The sequence below is a fragment of the Mchenga conophoros genome, linkage group LG5 (assembly GCF_057382185.1).
Source record: "Mchenga conophoros isolate Kocher_MC1m ecotype Shallow Benthic linkage group LG5, M_conophoros_male_GT1.1, whole genome shotgun sequence".
NCBI lineage: Eukaryota > Metazoa > Chordata > Actinopteri > Cichliformes > Cichlidae > Mchenga > Mchenga conophoros.
Genome location: NC_140530.1, coordinates 9,719,801 through 9,739,933, shown reverse-complemented (window position 1 = coordinate 9,739,933; position 20,133 = coordinate 9,719,801). Strand labels below are relative to the sequence as shown.

Genomic DNA, 20,133 nt, shown 5'->3' with positions numbered 1-20,133 from the left:
TGAATGCAAAAAGTAAAATCTTTTACAGAATAACCAAACTGAACTGAAGTTTGGTTTAATAATGCACCGAAATAAGACAGATACAAAGAAAAAAGCTTAGCTAACGGGTCTATAATCCAGAGAAACAAAAATGTGCTTATAACTCAGTGATGAAAATAAAATCAGATTGAGAATCTCATGAGCGGTGCTGTGAACTATGACTCACCACCTTTTGCATTTAGAAAGCTTTGCATCTAAAGGGCAATGAGGAGCAAACAAACAAACAAAACTGAAAAAACGTCAGCTTTGCTCTTTACAAAAAGAAAAAGAAAAAAACCCCTCTAATGCTTCATGTTTTCTCCCCCTGACAAAGTGTCAGACATCAAAATCAGATTCTCGGTCTTTTGATCAACTTTAGCTCAAACCGACCTGTTCCTTGAGCTCGGTCAGCTGGCCTGAGAGGTTGGACACCAGTTTCATTGTGGACTCCAGTTTCTCCTGCAGATTTCTGATCTCATTTTGCTCCCCATCTGCGTCACTGCTGACCAAAGACATGGCCCGCATTCGTGGAAACCAGTCCAAGTTGTGCTCCTGGTAAACAGAAATTTGATTTGTTAGGAGAGGTATGAAGACACAATGAAATGTATTTATCACGTTCCCCGTGACTGCCTTCAGGGTGCTGGAACCTTTGCAATTTTCTAGGAAGTTTTTCACTTCTCATTCTAATTTTAACTCACCAGAACAAGCTTAAATGGCAAAAGGCCATATGAAATTTGTACTCCCCCCCCCCCATCTAATGCCCAGTTTTAGTGTCTGGCTTGTGTGCAGTGATTTAAAGCTGACTCTAAAAGTGGAATCAAACTAATTAGAATGGGACTTTCCATATTAGAATCACATGGGATACGCAGGCATTCTTGAAATCACTCACACGAGGCAGCTCACTTGTTTGATCGGTTTCTATCACGCCTAATCTTAAAGAACAGACGATCACACTGGCAGGCGTACAGAAATTTTCTCATATGACTCCACATTCTTTGCATCATATACACAGATAAACACCGAGATCTCGAATGTTCTCATCACTACTTCAAAATGCTCTCTGAGATATATATATATATATATAGGTATATATATAGATATATAGATAGATATATAGATAGATATATAGATAGATATATAGATAGATAGATATATAGATAGATATATAGATAGATAGCAATACTAATATATAAAAAAAATAAAATGTTAATAATGTTATTTAGATGAAGCAGCATACAGAAAGGCATGTCATGTTCCTTAAATCAGCACAACGATCTGCCCTAATGCTGCATGAATGAAATGCAAGTGTGCGGCACTGCAGGCACTGTCCAGAAATCGTGCAGTGCCAAAGAACTGGGCTGAAAAAGTCCCCGCGTTTCAGTGGTCGATTTGGAGACATCGACGCAAGTGAGGTGGCCGTGCATACCGCAAACCAGCCCTGGGTCAGACGGTAGCCCGAGGGGGAATCACACAACACTAAAATAATGAGCAGCAAACAGTCATTCTGAAAGGAGGAGAGGACGGCTGTGAGCAAGTTCCACTTCCTGAATGCAAAGAGACAGAGGCTGTGTTTACTAGTTTACCTGCCTCCTCCCACTCTAACACGCACTTCTATATCTGAGGACAGCTACTGCAATATTTGGTACGTGTAAGAAATTAAATTAAATAAAAAGATACAAATGTGCCATTTTGATTATTGGAACGCTCCAGTTTCTCTAAGAAAGATTGTCATCTCTCGCTGACTGTCACAGATATAATAATTTGAAAACACCTTCCTGTTCCCAGACTCGGCTCTGCTTAAAAAAAACAAAAGCAAAACAAAACAAAAAAATCACCTAAACACGACAGAGGTCATTTCCCCCATTTGGATGTAGCCCGCAGGTTGCAGCCACACGTGTGTTTGTTTGACGACTTTATCACTTAACGGCCTAGCCTTCTTTCCATCCCCAGTGTTTACATATGAAAGCACTTCCAGTAAACTGAGAAGTGCAGGCATGACTTAAGAGTCTACAACGTGCTGGTTCAATGGAAATGACGGAAGTACATTTTTCATTATTAAAACCGCACGGGCCATGACAGAGAAACAGGATGCTGTGTGGTTAAAATAGCAACACAAAACGTCACAGTCATGCCACAAGCCACCTGATGAGCTGACGACCCACTCACTTTACAAATATGCAAATAAAGGCCCCCCCTTCTCCCCCCTCCCAGAATTATCACAGTCTTGAACGTTTACGGCAGCGGATGATTGGAAATAGAGCAAATAGAGCATGGGTGTCATTTTTTTTTAAGCGTCGGACATAATTAGAAGTAGGACAATGGGTGCAAACTGAGCATCGTCTTTTTTTACTGTTTTCTTTTTAACACCTTAGATATGACATTTCACCCAGAGCCCTCCACCATTGACGTCAGTCCCAGTCATTGTCAGAGTAGTCTGACTTCTACACCCCCTTATGTCCCGCTGCTTCTTCCACGTTAGTGCAGCATCAAAAAAATCGAAACACAGTGGGAGAGAGGCAGCTCAGATTGAAACACAAGAGCCTGAAAATATACCATCTGCTAATCAAATCACTGGTAAATACAGTGGAATATGTCTGTAATAAAAGAAAAGAAAAAACAAGAGCTAACAACTGAAAAAGCTATAACAAAATAATTCATTAATAACTCCTATTACTGTTGGCAGAAATTATATTCATTATTATTATTATTATTATTATCGTCATGCAACTTTTGTGCATTCAAATAAAGTTTAACACAGCAAGTATCCAAAAATTGGAGAAAAATCAGAAACCAGCACAGTTGAAATTAGCTGTATGTTGTATAAAAAAATAGATGTATGTATGACTGTACGATAATTTATTGGCACTACTGCACTCTACATTATTATGGTTTAAAAAATATGAATATTATTGTGAAGTTTTATTTAATATAGATAACATTACATGTTTACTTACATTTTTTCATGCAGGATTTTTTTAATATCTAAAAAATAAGTTAAATAAGTTGTATGGTTTTCCGTCTGCCACCCAACCAAAAAATAAAACCAAAAAACTCCAATAAACCTCATCCCATTTTAAAAGCTGATAAAACGATATCCTTGCACACAACGTGACTCAATTTAACCTCTGTGAATGATTTACTGAATGCGTTTTATGACAGACGCTCTATGAATGATATACTCTTTGTAACGAGACACAAGGACACTTGCTGAGAGTTGATGTTAAGGATGACTGGGCACGCCAGCATCTTTCAAACAATGTGCAACTTCTTCTGTTTGGCTAAGACCCTTAACCCAGTCGGAATGAACCCTTGACAAACGTATTTTGGCTCAGTGGGAGTACACCGCTAATGAGCGAGAGGACAGGGAGTTAATCCCAAATCAGGTGGTTCCTCACAAGACTAAGGGTAGCAGATCAAGGCAAAAAGCAGGAAAGTGGGCTAAATGGCATCGAATGAGAAACTGGGTCAAAAACTGACAGCAGCACAAGTGCGTCAGGGGAGCAACCACTTCAGAAACAGGGGCTTTCCTGTGGCAGTTAAAATGCTTTCTAATTGCTCACAGACTACAGGTATGATGCAGCAATCAAAACAATCACTTTTCAGACCCTTTTATTTTTCTGAAAGGCACAATTCTACAGATATCCACTTGAATCACTTTCTCCGCTGGCTGTACATTTATCTGATTGGCATAAACACGAGCACTTGGCATTTGCTATCTTATAGTATTTTATGATAGCAAAGCCTTTGTTGGAACTAATAACAGTGATGACGTACTTTCTATACAACACATAGAAATATGCATTATGTCAGGATAGAAAAAAGTAAAATAAATAACCCAAGGTTTCAGTGTGTTTGCATGCCAAAGTGGCTGTCATGTGGTGATGTAAAGGGTGCATGCATGTGTGTTTAATGATTAAAACAATGCATGCCTCCTTCGGAGGATTAAAACCTTTTATGCCAATGGCAGACTGTGCCTGAATGTTAATTGTCCATTCATAAAATGGACTGATGTGATAATGCTTTGGAAGGATTCAAGGTCACAGAGGTAGGGATTACATAAAAGCAGAGCTGGTACACTAGAGCACACGAGGTGAAAAAAAATAAATATTACTGCCTGTCACAGTGCAGGAAGCGAAAAAGACTGCAGTAATCACTTCTGTCCGAACCCATATAAACCTTTACGCCTAGTCGAAGCGCCTACAGTGTTCTTCACGAGTGAAGGTTAACCTCAGTTAAGACCACAGCGGTAGCAGATACAGTGTTGCACCGTACGTTTTGCTAATGTAGGCTTTGAGGCACACCTGTAGCACTGAAGAAGATGAGCGAGAGCTCTATTTTGAGAGGAAGGCAGCTAGAAGAAAGTGAAAAACAAGTCGATTACAGAATTTCCGGAGTGTCTGTGAATTTGAAGGATATAAAAAAAAAGAAAAAAAGATTGACGATCAGGTAGATGTATCAGTCTGTAATATAAGTACCTAGTAGCTCAGTTCTTAATTAGTATCAACCCCAACAAAGCAGAAAGCAAATAGATGGAAATATACACTGTTGAAAAACAAATTTAAGTAAATTCATATTATTAGGAACTGGGACTCGCATACTACCTTACTGAAGTAGCTTTAGCAATAATTAAATTAACGTCTAAAGCAAAGAAAGAAAATATCCACAACGTACCTAATTAAAATAAAGGTCTTTCAACATCTTCTTTGGGGCTTTTTTTAACGCAACTGAAATCAAGACTCGGAAGACTTGCAGCTACACTAGTATTTACTCCAATAAGACCCTCATTAAACTAGTGCATGTCAGTGACAACATCCTTACCCGGATCATTTCAGCCACATAGCTCTCTGGGCCAGTGTACTCTGTTGAGTCCTTGACCTTCACCAGGACAATGAAGAACAAGTAGTGCCACATGTTGTGCTCAACTTTGATGTGCTCTTCAAAGGTGACCGTCTTGTTGTCAAACTTATCTCTTTCCAAACCTAAAAATAAATAAATAAATAAATAAATAAATAAATGACATAATTTCTTTCACACACACACACACACACACACACACACACACACACACACACACACACACACACACACACACACACACACACACACACACACACACACACACACACACACACACACACACACACACACACACACACACCAAATAATCTGTCCTCTTTACTTCTTAGGAAAAGTGAGGAAATAAATTTTCTTATGCAAGCCTGCATCATCATTTTTGTGACCTAAATAATGACAGATGATGATCTTTTTTTTTTTTTTAAAGACAGGAAATGGGGGTATGAGGGAATGGGCAGACAAAACAAGCGAGCACAATTTCAACTTACTACTGATTATTTAGTTGAAATTACCCTCCTGACATAAAAAAAGAAGAAAAGAAGAAAAAAAAGTGGCGGTGCAGTGACAGATGAGGCCAGTGTCTGAGTATGTGTACTGTCTAACATGGTCAAGACCCATATGGTAACAGGAAGAAACACTCCTCCTCCACATCAGCACCTGCCATGACTAACCATTCATTCTGGGAAGAGGAGGCGTTTGGTTGTTTACCCAGAAGAAAAAAAAGAAGAAAGAAAAAAAGCCCCCATTTGAAAACAGACCTGATGTGAAGTTGCATCATAGCAGGAGCATGCTCATATGAGAGCTGAGAACAGGGCACTCGTTTGATTTCCCTTAATTTCATCATCATCATCCATTTGCATCGTTCACACCCGCAAAATTACCGAGTCTGTAGCGAAACGTGTTGCGTATTGACTGTAGCTTCGACTCGAATGGAACTAAAAAAGCATTTCCGCTTTTTCTTTTAAACTTGAAGAATGGAGTGCTACTAGTACATAGAAATGAGGGTTAAAAAGACAGGAAAAGAAGTGTCAAAGGTCATGAGTCATATTCCCATAATGCTGACATATTACAGCGTTTGCCGAGTAGGCAGAATGGCTCTAAAAGTAAAACTAGAATTACCACCTAGCTGTTGTAGGCCTCCTCCAACTAAACAAGTTTCCCTTCCCACCTTTGTTTGAATGTGTTTGAATTCTCACCAACTTCATCGACTCATTCCATTAGATATCAGTGTTTGTCATGGCAAGCCTCACCTTTGACACTAATTTCTAATTATTTCATTCAAAAGAGGTCCTAGATGTCAAGAAATTCAGTCCAAGCCTTCCTGATATACTAAATTGGGGATGCACATACATAAATTTCCTTGCCTTCATCATTTCAGCACTATTGGATGTGTAACTTTATTTATAAACTGAAGATAGCATGATGGACAAAGACAAAGACCCACAGTTTGGGCAGAACCTTCAGAATAAAAATATCACATCCAAAATAATGGCCCGTATTTATATAGCGCTTTACTAGTCCCTAAGGACCCCAAAGCGCCTTACATATCCAGTCACATCCACACACTGGATGAAAGAAAATGTTAAGCTGTGCGTTTAACTTTGTGTGAAAGAAGTGTGCTTTGAGTCCAGGTAACCATATGTTTGAAACTAACACAAGAGCAGGACTGATGTGAGGTCATGTAATGTTTCATAACCCAAATCTAATCAGTTCACACTGAAGTCTGTGAGAACACCAGCGAAACGTATAAATACCTCCCAAATTAAACAATTCTCACTTTCATGAGAATAGGACAGTAACCTTGAGCACAAATTAAAATGGGGCCATTGAAAGCATAAATAGCAGCACTTAAACAGTCTTAACTATTTTAAAAAGTTATTTTGCTTCTTTCCTCACCGCAAATAAAACATGTTGTCTTCAGAATTTCCTCTTTCTTCTGCTTCTCACTTCTCAGGTCAGCAAATGTGTCAATAATGACACCAAAGATGAGGTTAAGGACAATAATGATGACCATGAAGAAGAAGAGCAGGTCGTAGATAACCCTTGCTGCAAAAAGTGGTTCCTGTTGAAGCCAAAGAAATTGGGGGGGGGGGGGGGGGGGGGGGGGATTGAGACAGGCAATGAAAGCTCGCACGTTATGTCAGCCAATGAGAGCATTTTTCAGTTTAGAAGGTCAGTGAGGAGCAGAGAGAAAAAACAAACACACATGTTACTAAATCATTACTCACAGATGAAGCTGAACAAGTTTTCAAAGCAGTCTTACAAGTACAAGCACTGACCTGTGATTCTGAAAACTTCTAAGAGAATGCATAAAAATATTATGTCCTTTGAGAGGAGTGTATATACATATATAAGAACTAAGTTAACATATTGGTATGACTCAGTGCCCTTTTGCATGGGTACAATCCAGCTGTAAGGTTGTGTTTGGCAGGCTTCTGAACAACTGAAAACAGTTGTGACATCAATGCAAATGAGCAATAAGTTATATGAAGTTAATAAAAGTGTGAATGATTCATAATTCTTTGTGCCATCTTGTGGGTTGAGTTGCAGGTCTAATGCGTGGTCGTTACAAACTTGTCTTCATCCTGTGTGTTTTTGCTATGTTTGGAGCTTTGAAAACATCCTCCTTGTAAAGGACAACTTTCAATCACAGACTTTCAGACATACTGGACTCCTGATAAATGGACTGGTTCTTATATAGCGCTTTTCTACTCTACTGGAGCACTCAAAGTGCTTCGTATCCTCTACTACACTTATTACCTCATCCAACACATATTAAATTGACAGCATGTCTACTTTTACTTATAATGTTTAATATTAAATTCCTTATTACAAGACTAAATACACCTTTAAATATCTGTTATCTTCTCAATTTAGCTGAACTCGAGTTAGACTTATTGTGCATGGTAGGGGGATGTGCCAGTACGTCTCATCTGTGTTGCTAGACTTTAAAGTAAAAAACAGGAAAACCGATATTTGGTCATTTTATGACTCTTCTTCACACCCTCAAAGGTGTGATCTCTCCTCATTGTTGGGTTCCTGTTTTTTATACCTCTTTGGATGGTTTCCGTAGGACGTCCCCGACACCTCCCCCACTCCTGAGGCCGTGGCTCAGTACTGTGACAATGCACATGAGCAAGGAATCGCACGTCCGCTCCTTGTCCTCAATCACTACCGCTGACGGCTGGATAGCAAGGGAAGCTACAAAGACACAGCGAAGTGTTACTGTAGGATCCTTTAAAGTTTACTCTGCATTTCTATCATCCAGCAAAAATACCTTTATATATGGTTTCAATAAAATAAGTGGCTACCTTACTTAAAGATTCAATTATATTACCAAAATAAATTAGGAGGTTTTAATGTGACTGAGGACATTCTTCAACTTCCCACACAAAGGCTAGTCACCAGACTACCCTAATTAGCCCGCCTGGTGATGACGGATGGGAAGCTCAGACAAGGTCAAGCTCCAGCAGTTTGAGGATTCGACATGGTTGGCCGATCAATTTAAAGGTGCTACGTGTTCACCTTTGAACGATGGCTTTATCCCAACAAGGTCGGATGGTTTGCAAAAACTCATTGTTTGCAGTTAGAGAGTCCCCGCACCATCCCTGGGTGGACCCATCGACCTGCTCTAATCTCTGACCTTTCAGCTATGGGCCCCTACATCAAGTCTTAGGCTTGGTACTGTGAGACCACAAAGTCTAAAGAGTCTAAACCCCTGGTGTATGACCCAGCTCCCTGAAAGCCCCCAGTTGGCCCAGTCAGTTTTAATCCCATGACCACCCAGTCGCCTAGATTTGTAGCTCGGTGGGACGAATCTCTTCTGGGCAAGTCAGAAATGTGTGAGAACATAAAGCCCTTCACACAAACACGTGCACCCAGCCTCGTGGAAAAATTCAAGAGATTCACAAACAAACATGGATTTACACTTAAAAAGAAACCTTCGACCCAAGCCTCCACCCCATGTACACGCACTCACATTTACCTTTCACTTTGTCAACCTACCATCCATCGTGGCCTCTGCTGAGCAGTTTTCTCCATTTTCTTTCTGACAAACTCCACCAGAGAGGAACTCTCCCACCATGCTGGCTCCATGCTCTGTTCAGTTGGGAACGGAAGAAATTATGCAAGTATCCAAACTATACAAGGTTCACATTTGAGAGTCAAACACTCATTTTTATGCAATGCATTTTTGTGGCGACGAATAGTGATAGTGTAGCTGGATGCTAAGAGCAAGTGAATGTACAAAGATCCTCCACACTTAATATTTTTCATCTTTGTTTTTTTTTTAGTGATTCAGAATGAATGAGGAAAAACATTCCATGCGTTCTGGCATCTGGGTAAGGCATGACATGCATTTTGGTTCCAGCAAGGAAATGGCAAGAAGCCTGTATTTCAACTTACCGAGAGTTTTGTTGGGTATCCGGTCCACAGCCAAAATAAAGTCGTCCTTGAAGAAGATGTATCCCACAATAGAGAAGAGGTAGACGAGGATAAGCGCCAACACAGCTGTCAGAACAATTGAGCGGCCATTGCGGGTTACGCTCTTTATTACGTTCAGCAGGGTTTCTTCTCGGTAAACCAGGTCAAAGAGCTGGAAAGAACAAGGGTTTAGAGATGTGTGTGGAACATCTGGAACTGGGTTAAATCTCATATATGAAATGTGTATAGGATGAAGTATGTGTGAGCTCACATACTAGTAGACTGTAAAAGAAGACATGGACAAAGACCCCCAAGCTGCAGATAATCAAATAGAGCAGGTGGTACAAGAACTCGACATCCATAATCATGGCTGTGTATCCACGTGTAAAGGTTCCTCTGTTTCCAACGAAGCTCATCAGGAAGATGACCTTATTACATAACTGAAGAACAATGGAAAACACACAGCATGTATAATCAGTATGGTAAGGTTTGTTCAAAGGCAGTGCAAGAAGAATTTCAAACAGTCATTGTTCAGACTACTAAATATATAGTGCAAGTGCTGCATTGTCAGCGTAGTGTGGAATCTCCCTGACCTGATATACAAGATTTAAGATTTAATGAGTGACATTTGTATTAGCGGCTGTTTGAAGGCAAAATCTTGCTTGAACAGAGTCCGTGTTTCTGTACTGCATGAAAATTAAATGTCAGGTTCATGCCCACTTACATTAAAGCCTCCTAGTAGGAGCAATGTGGGCTCGAGGCCCACCGAGAAGATCAGGCGCAGGATGGTGGAGGCAATGAGTGCCCTGATACCGTGAGGCTGAGGCAGCACTATGACAATAGCCAGTGAAACCAGCATAGCCATCCACAGCAGGGCAGACAGATGGGGCTCCAGAGTGCCTGAGGATGAAGGAGACGTCATTAGGGCGAGATGAGAAAGCTTTCACTCAATCTTTTCCATCACAGCCAACTATTTTAAGTAGTTATTAATTCTTTTATCGAGTCAAATGATAATCCAGTCAGTCGGGAGTGAGGCAAGTCACACTCGCCAACATCGGTGCGCCATGACATAAATGCATCAGTTTATCTGTTTAAACATGAAAGCAGCTGTGTGATCGTTGCAGTGAAGCAAACACACAAGCCCTTTTCAACAAGGCCATCTTTCAGATGTATTCATTCATAAAAAAGCTTCAGGAAACAGAATAGTAAGCCTTTCATTTTTAGAGAAGGAACAAGAGTTGTTTGTGCTAACTGTGGTATCAGAACAATTGCTACATTGAACAAAACATTTGTGCCACTACATCAAAAAGTAAATGACACAAAGTGGACATCAGGTGAAAAGTTGAAGCTCACTTATTTTTAGTTGTGAATGTTGATGCCTTACAGAAATCTAACTCACATTTATTATTTGTTCTATATCAGTTAATGTGGTTCAGGAAAGCAGTATTATGAGCTCATGGTGCACTGGCATCACCCCATAATCTGATTTCTTCATGAAAACAAAAAACGAAAAACAACTTTTGTGTCAGGTTTGCTTTTCTCTGAGCAAGGACGAAGAGCACTTTCGATGTCTCCCTCCATTCCCGTCTTTCTGAAGCCTCCTTCTCGTCTCTCCGTGTATACCAATCACATGGTGGGTTGTTACATAACCTCCCACTGGCTAAAAATATACTTTGTTCCCGCCAAATATATCAGCGATGCATCCCAGGTACTGCATCGTAACAGGCAGCCTGGGCGCTCAGACTTGGCAGCCATCCCAGACACAGCAGCTTTGACGTCACACACCTACTGTCTAAGGCCATTCATCTCTCTTACTTGCTTACTCTGCAGTTATAAGAAGAGAAGCGAGACTGACCTTCACATTGAACTACTTGCACTACACTTCACATATCCACATGGCTTGCATTGTTGACAGACAAAAACAATCCGTTTCTCCTCATATTATAGCAGCCACCTGTGACAGGGTGGAGGCTCTGGCAGTTTGACCACCTGACTCGGACCTCGTCATCGAGCTCCTCCACTTGTAGTTATTCCGGGTGTTTATTTTTAAGGCTTACACACTTCTGCTTGCTACTAGAAGTTCGCAACCACAGTTTCTCTCCAAACAAACCGCTTACAGCGAACCATCCACGGTCACTGTAAGTGAGGTTTTCAATAGTATTTAAGGGGATTCCATGTAGCTTAAGACAGTATGAAAGTGAGGCCTGCTATGTCTCAATGGCAAACTTGCAATAAACAACATTTCTGACCAATTTAGCTTCACTGGTAAAATTTGATATTTCTTTGCAAGAAGCTGGTTTTAATATTTAAATGAAGCATCTCAGCTGGTAAGAAAATAGGGCATGTTATGTTTTCATGCACGCATCTGTGTGGCGGTAAGCATTCACCATTTCACACTCATCCAGGCTGGAGAAACTGATCAGGAAGGCTAGCTCTGTGGTCGGCATGAAGCTGGACACTCTGGTGACAGTGGCAGAGAAAAGGACACTAAAAAACTGCTGGACATTATGAACAATGCTGGGCATCCTCTGCACACGGCCATTAACAACCAGAAGAGTCTGTTCAGTGACAGGTTGCTTCTCCCCAAGACAAGAACTAACAGACGTAAAAACTCCTTTGTCCCACACGCCATCAGACTGTTTAACTCCTCTCTGCAGGGGAGAGGGAGGGGAAACAGGAGGACAAAGGAGGGGGGAACAACTAAGCTGTAGTGCCTCTTCACCTCACTGTACAATACCTTTTGTGCAATACTTTTGTTAATAGTCAATGGTGCAATAGACCTCAATACTTTAAATGTGCAATTCACTTGTATTTTTATTTCTATTTATTCTATTTATCCCCTTCGTATATTTTATCTGTATATGTCTCTGTGTATATATATATATATATATATATATATATATATTTAATATATATATAATTTTCTGTAACTCTGTAACTTCTGTCGGTGCTGTGCTTTTGGAGACCGAATTTCCCAGAGGAACCCACCCGGGGGATAAATAAAGTTTTATCTTATCTTATCTCTTAAATGCCTAAATCACCTAATTTTGCAGTGAGTGGTGTATCCTGGAATGAACCTCTAAGCTCTCAGAAGGCCTTTAACACTGAAAACCACATCAGGTTTCTGAAGCTAAGCTAACAACCTCTTTTTTTGTCTGCTCTACACCACTGCAAGGAAGTTCAAACAAAAGGGACCTCGCCGTTTGACCCCAGGCAGAACAATTGAAAGTTTATGCGAAAAACAATGTGCGTCTTCTCTTTGCACTGGAACAATGGAGGCCTTAACGGCTGAGGCTTTTCGCGTCCCCACAAATATTGCCCTGAAGCAGAACTGAGAAAAAAAACGGAAGGGAATAAGAGACGGCAAATCAAAAAGAAAACTGAAACTTCACACAAAAACATGCTCAGGTCTGCTTATTCCTTTGGCTTGTGAAGAATCTCCTGTAATCACTCAGAATCTCTGTTTGAATGAATATTCAGTCTTTGAAGTTACAACTTGTGACCAAACACCAGACAGAGTTTTCCCTACCCCTAAATTTAGAAATGAAAGCCTCGTGACAGCCCAGACTGATCTGGGATTATAATCATTTGGGGAAGAAGGTCAAATCTGGAGATCTCAGGGATAATAACTTTTTATGTCCACATCCTTGTTGGTTAAAAGAAAAGGAGTGTATTTAATGTATTTTAAATGAAGATCAATATTCATTACGCTGGTTTGTTTTGGGTTTTTTTCCCACTTTTTTGTCCTTTTTACTCAATACATTCAATTGTTTGTAGGCATTAAACTGACATATATTCTTCAGGGTGATTACTTCATACTTTGTAGTGCCAAAATCTACACTTTAGGCACAAGAGACACGACAGCTTTAGAGCAAATCAATTAAATCAGCAGAGCACTGAATTTCTGTAGGTGCTTATATGCTTACATAATTTCCATAGTTGTGAACACGGGGTTAAGTAAATGCATGATGGATGATGGACTTTGGTTGACATAACAAAACCTAACCATAACCCATGTCAGAAACTGATAGGGCATGAATGGAGCATCACTCTGAAGACACTTTTTGCTAAAAACAAAAGAGAAGAAAAAAAAACTGTTTGGAAACACGTTTAAATCTAATCAGCGTCGGCAAACGGTGACTCTAAAAGAAGGATGGCACACAGAAAATACCGATGTTAAGGAATGAATAACACCATCTGTAGTTTCAGTATCAAAATGAATGGCCTCAGTTTTTAAATTCTGGCTAAGATTGGATCTCAGTTTGGTTTTGTAAAAACATAAATGCTTCTAGATGCCTTGTAGCATTTGTTGTGTAGTTCTGGTTTTGTGGGGTGGGGGTGTGTGTATCAATCACAAAGTCCGCTCTCGTCTTAACCCTCTCCAGGCAGACGTTGCAGATTTGCAACAGTTAAAACAACAACCTGATTACCCCACATACATATTTTATGAGGTTTTTTTACTCAGAAGTACCACTGCAGGACTTGGTTGTGCATTAGCAACAAAAAACTTAATTTGAGCCTGAGAGGGTTAAAGTTGTGACCACTGCTGTCTGGCTGTATCAAAATGCAGAGGTCCGTTTCAGAAAATGGGTTTAGTGAAACTGAGAGATGACGATCCACTGGGTTTTTTGTTTCAGACAGAGCTAAATAAAACTCTGGGTTACTCATCAGTTATTAATGGAGTCTGAATCCACCTGTTCCTTGGCAGGTTTTCTTCAACAAACACAGAGTTTCTTTGCGATGTCTTCCCTTTTCCTAGTCTGAAGCAGCTGTGTGAAACTTGATTGGTTTCCTCATTGATACAAAAACTTTAACACCAAGTGCATGTCTTTATAAACATCAAGCTGTTACCACAGAATTGCTTTAAAATGACAGCTTTTATGAAGAATCGGCCACCAATGTGATGACAAATGCTGCTGACCAATTTTTAGCTGTGAATACAACCTTTAAATCTTCCTTCTTTATAGCTCTGCAGATATCACTGAATCATACACCAGAGCTTACTTTACTGATAACCGTTTAGATAAAACATGTCTGTGAGAAGACAATGATCAGTCATCAGTGTCATTTGTCATGTGAGCACATGTGAAACAGCTTTATCACAGTTAGCAAGTCATGTTGTGTGTGAGTGAAGGACACCGTGGTGCAGTCTTCCACTTTAATAGGGAAACTTTATGATTTCTGTCATAATGTGTTCTGATAGCATTTCATGCTCAACTACGTTCACACTTATACATACAGTCATTTTGATCAATAAATAATAGCATAATAGCGCTTGGTGTTGAACTAAACACTAAATACTAAAATTCACTATGACTGGCATTGATGCAGTAGTTTGCACTTTCTCTGCGCAAGAAGCAGCAAGAAGGCTCCTGGGTGAAATCTCGTGTCATGTTTTCCCTGTGCTGCGTAGGACCTCTCTGGGTACTGCCTCCCACAGTCTACAGACATTCATGTTCAGTTCATTTGTGATTGTAAATTGACCTTAAAAAATGGTTTGTACTGTAAAGCATTATGAGTTCGCTTTTACATTTAAAACTTCATTTAAAACAGATCACTGCTTGGACAAATATTTATCAGTTGTAAAGCAAGACATCTGCCATTTGAAATCTTGCTGTATGTGTCCCTGACGTGATTCTGGCTTTTTAAGGTGGTCACAGTATTAATAGTCTGGGTGAATCTATCACATACCATAATTACCAGAAGTCACGCAAAGAGAGAAAAAAAAAAAAGACCTCAGAGGAAAAGAAGTGCAAAATCAATATTTTATGACACCACTGCAGTTCAAGATCCAGCTCTTCAACCGGGATTGCATTCTCTTCACAGCTGTAGCGATGCTCACACCTCCCCAACTTTGGTTAGGGAGGTGTGAGGCTACACCCAAACCACAAGCACGGGAACATACAGCATTCTGTAAGGTCCTTTAAAGCTATGCACTCACAATTCCTTTAATCTGATCAAGTACTGGCTGCAACTGTGGAAATGAATATTAAAAAGGTCTAAACATAGAGCATTTCATAAAGGATGTGAAAATTGGGACGCAAATCAACAAGCCAGACACCCCTCATACATCTCTGAACAGCAGCCAGATCTCAAATAGATTTTAGTTTTTTTGTGTTTACTTCAGATTAAAAGACAGAAAATAAGCAAATGTGACATTATGTAATTTTTTGAGACATTGGACAGCTAAAGGTATTTAATTGTTGCTGCAGATATCCACATTCCTTGGTAGATGCTAATATAACCAAGAGTTGCTAACATTAATCAGATTTCTGATAACACTAGTTTTTCCACTTCTAACATCTGTGACTCCAGCACACACAACACCTTTTTTAATTGCTCTGTGCCAGTAACAGAAACTTGGTGAAGGAAAAAATAAACTATTGCATTTCTCTGCATATATCAAAAAGATTCCTGCCATAACTTTACAGGCTAATCTACACTTTTTAGATCACAGTTTGCCTCGAGTGGTCGAGGACTACTTTCTGTGAGCTGGAAGGTCTAAATATGCTGAGGTGTTGCGATACACCTGATCATAAAATGAAGAAATTGAAGAGTAAACACTCAGTTTCTTTCCTGTTCTTTTTAACCAGGTCTCTGATAACACACATGTTGCACTCTCTGCATCCCGCCCCACCCCTGATCTCAGCAGTAATGCTTGTGTCACTCACTCCCATTTCCTGTGTTGTAGTAGTCACACTCATTGTGTTAACCACAGTGCACACACACACACACACACACGCACACACACGTACACACACACGCACGTACACACACACGCACACACGTACACACACACACACACACACACACACACGCAGATAACAATCAGGGCATAAGCAATCTGTTATTCTCAAGTGTTAAAGTTGTAAGTTGTAAGACGAAGGGTCTGTCATGGTGTCCACATGTGTAATCTTCAGCTCAGGCACGAGAATATAAGCAGCCATGAACTGAGACATGCTAACAGGATGTTCACATAAAACAAAACTCTGTTTATCTGTCTACAAGCTGTAGATTTCTCATAATGCTGCTTCAAATTGACCTACACAGCAAAGCTTATCTCACATTTCACCTCGGACACTTCTGCTACAGCACACCACCTCTACTGCTGGGTGTTCGACCATAAGCAGCTCCGAGGATCGAGTCGATGAATCGTTTCTACTGTTAGTAGCCATACACTATGAACCAGATGGCAGTACCTACACAGAATATTTACAATATTTGTTCTGTGTTTAAGAATATTATAGCATGATCTCAGCTGCAGAAAGACTTTTTGTTTGTGTGTTTTAAACTCTGATCCAAAAGAAAACTGACAGAAGTCATCTTAACAGGGCAATGGCAATGACTGGGTATCATACACAGAGAAAGACTGAGAGTGACTGACCTCCACGGATGCCTTCCAGAGGGTAGAAGAAGGCCACGAGGAGGTTCATGAGCACAGCCAGGTTGAAGGAGATGCTGCTCCAGAATGACATGTTCCTGGAGCACCAGTACAGGATGGGCTGGGCTAGAGGACAGCATAGTGAAGCACATTAACACAGATGGCTATGCTAAAGCACTCAGATGTAGTGCGTACATGTTTGTACTCCAAAAACTGTCCAGTGTTTCAGACCAACCAAGTTTCACATTCAATACCTTTGAGTCAAAGCTGAAAAAAAAGATTTATACAGATAACCAACTTTGCACCAACCCTAAATTACATGAACTGCTTGAACTCTCTCTGTCGCTGTCGACAAACACTGAGCATGGCAACTATAAAACTGGTGCCATTAATAGTTTCTTTCGTAAAGCCAATTCCAGCTACTCCCTTGTCACAAGTGGCAACCACAGCGAGCAGCTCTGCTTCTTTGGTTTAGAAGAACCAAAACTCGCTGAGTGAATACTCTGGATATTTGATTTGGTTAGTAAATTTGGTGTGAAACACAGTCAAACAAGTCAGAATGCGAGTGTGTACATTTACTGCTAACATAACCACCTAAACAGAATAATCTGGGACACCTCAAATCCATTTAAGTACTCAAAAATCACACACATTTCACATTTGAAAAAGGAAAAAAATACCCTCAAAAAAGCCCAAACAAACTTGGGACTCTGTGGAAAATGTAAACAAAAGAATGCAACAATCTGCATCTGAATAGAATTTCAAATTATGATTCATCAGACCACAGGACATTTTTCACTTCTGCTCAGACCATCCCGAATTACCTAAGGCACACAGCAGATACTAGTGTTTTGCTCAGTTTATTTTATTTGATGTTGTTGCACGGTAGTATGAACATTTGGAATTTTTGGATGCTGAATGTTTTCTGAAGTATCGCCGAGGCTTTCAAGTGATTTACACCTGTAGGTTTTCACACTGTCCCTTGTTTTCAGGGATTTCTCTGGATTCTCAACATTTTTATGATTTATCATAGATGATGAAATCTGGAAATTCTCCTCAGTTTTCCAAATCATTATAACCTCTGTGCACTGCTGCATTTAGTGACCCAGTAATTTACTGACAATCTGCTCATCAACCAAACTACTTCCACACATAGACATACTATTTCAAAGTTGGTGAATCCTTTTAAATTTGCCGTATTTCTGCTTTATATGTCCTAAAGCCTCACTGAAGTTTAGGATCGGAGTTATTTTGAAGGTGAAATCAGAGTCACATGTTTCAGTCAGGTGTGGGTGGGGGCTCGGTTTTATTCAACGAATGGGGATTTATCAAAGTCTGACTTTCATACATTTAGGGAAGTGATTCACAGCACGAAAAGGAAAAGAAGTGTGTTTGCAAAACCTAACTTAAAAGTCTGAGCACCAGACTTTGTGTAAAAAGAAGAAAAGGTCATATGCAAGGTCACAACTGAACTGCAAGTAACATCCGAGCAATTAAAGGCGACGCATCGGCTTATGTTCATGTTAATGAATGCACCAAAAACAATAGTGTGAGTGTGTGTGTGTGTGTGTGTGTGTGTGTGTGTGTGTGTGTGTGTGTGTGTGTGTGTGTGTGTGTGTGTGTGTGTGTGTGTGTGTGTGTGAGCGTAAACAGATCAAGGGGAAAGCCACTGATCTTCAAAAACAACACTGCTACTGGTTTGACAAATAAGACCTTGCACAGAACCTTTGTTATAAACGAGAATCTTTGCATTTGGAAAAAGGACAGCACGACATCTCAGCAGCCGAACTTTATATGTGAAGCATGGTGATGTCAGCGTCCTGTTTTGGGCCGGGTTTTGCTCAATCGAAGCACAGGTTAACAAATAGCTTCTTAGTCTTAACACTTAATATGCGGTTTGTGCTAAAGCGTTGAAGTTTAAATAATAATGCAAATTATTTTGCTGTTGATTCTTTTTGTTTATTTTCCATTTTAGACAGCGACAGAGTTTTTTTTGGAAACAGGGTTTCGCACTAAACGCTTTTCCTCTTTTGAGTAAAAACAACTTGCACGCACATATTTGCCCGCACACTCACACAGACACAGCATATTAGACCTTGGTCAGGAGATCAGTATCGTGGCTAATGCTATTTTGAGGTCGGCTATTCATTAGAAAAGAAGAACTGCGGGTGGGGACTTTTGGCAACAGAAGTCACTATATTGATGACAAGCGGTTAGCACCAGTGGAACAGCACAGTCTCCAGCTGTGCTGATTCATTCACATAGGAAAGAGGCTGGTCTCTTCATATTTTTTTTTCCACATTATAGGCTAACGCTGTCTCTTCTGGCCTGACCGTATGACGAACCACAACCTTTTCTTTAACCAGCAAAGACAAACAAAAGCAAAAACTGGCAGAGTCAGGTAGGCAGTCGTCAGGAACCGGACCTGACCTTAAAGGGAAAGTCAAAGTAGTGCTATTGAGTGCATAACTAAAATAACTTAAGATTAATGAACAACAAAAGATTAAAGTGAAAATGACATCAGGGCTGAGTTTTTAATGCTTTGCCTTTGTGTCCTGTTCCTGCTTTCTTTTAGCCCAGCTTTGATTGATGTCAATGTGAGAATAACCTTACAGCTGGTATGCAGGTAAAGTACATCAAACCATTAATCCCATTATGTTGGGAAGTTGAGGCTTTTAGTTTCCAGAAAAACAAAATACAGGAACCTGAACATTGTAATATCACAGCAGTATACTTTTGTTTTTATCGAGATTAGAAGATGTGATAATATCACAACATTGGGAGCTATATGCTGTATGCTTTGCTACTAATATTTATTATTAACAAACCAACTCAGTGATTACAGTGCAATTTAAATATAAGCAGCTTATAAAAGTTTACATGCTCTCTCGACTTTCATCTCTCCAGGGTTCAGCATTTTGGCAGCCTCTTTCAGACGTGGACCCTCATCACAACATGTCTCTATGGGTCAACTTTATTCTGCTACCAAGAAAGAACCGTTCTTGCAAAACTTTGAACCAAACTCATTTTTGAGTTTTTGTGTTTTCTTCGTGTTTGTGCGAAGTAGGTCCAATTTACTCTGATGCAACAGATCTTGTAATGCTGCTGCAGCTAATCTCTGACAGATCAGTGGTTAGCACAATTCAAAGTTGAAGCTATGAGTGAGACCTGTCTGAGGGTACAATATAGCTGTGAGGTTCTGTCTGCTGATAAAACATTTGAAAAACCCCATAAATGCTGTGGTAGTTAAGGCCTTTATATTCTTTATTGGGATATGCGTTTTTGTAATAATGTTATATGTGGAGGACACATTTGGAGTAATCCTACTAGAGTGAGAGGGAGGGAAACTTTGTGCTTATCCCTCATGCCAATATGTAAAACATAACCTGTATGCAGTGTATGTGTCAGAAAGGGGCTTGGGGCCTGGAGGGATGCAAGAAGAAAGAGCGTAAACCAGG

At 40.0% G+C, this 20,133-nt stretch overlaps 1 protein-coding gene across 11 annotated transcripts in view; it reads right to left on the bottom strand.

The window, feature by feature from the left end:
- The window catches only part of itpr1b (inositol 1,4,5-trisphosphate receptor, type 1b), an 82,710-nt gene that overhangs the window by 4,629 nt on the left and 57,948 nt on the right, over positions 1-20,133 (bottom strand). For all 11 annotated transcript variants that reach the window (XM_085273098.1, XM_085273102.1, XM_085273101.1 and 8 more), the window contains 9 exons: positions 16,679-16,801; positions 10,019-10,194; positions 9,570-9,734; positions 9,277-9,466; positions 8,878-8,970; positions 7,925-8,073; positions 6,769-6,934; positions 4,837-4,997; positions 409-570 (listed from right to left, as the gene is read on the bottom strand). In XM_085273098.1, the coding sequence (XP_085129224.1) occupies positions 409-570; positions 4,837-4,997; positions 6,769-6,934; positions 7,925-8,073; positions 8,878-8,970; positions 9,277-9,466; positions 9,570-9,734; positions 10,019-10,194; positions 16,679-16,801 (1,385 nt within the window). The remainder of the gene's footprint in view (positions 1-408; positions 571-4,836; positions 4,998-6,768; positions 6,935-7,924; positions 8,074-8,877; positions 8,971-9,276; positions 9,467-9,569; positions 9,735-10,018; positions 10,195-16,678; positions 16,802-20,133) is intronic.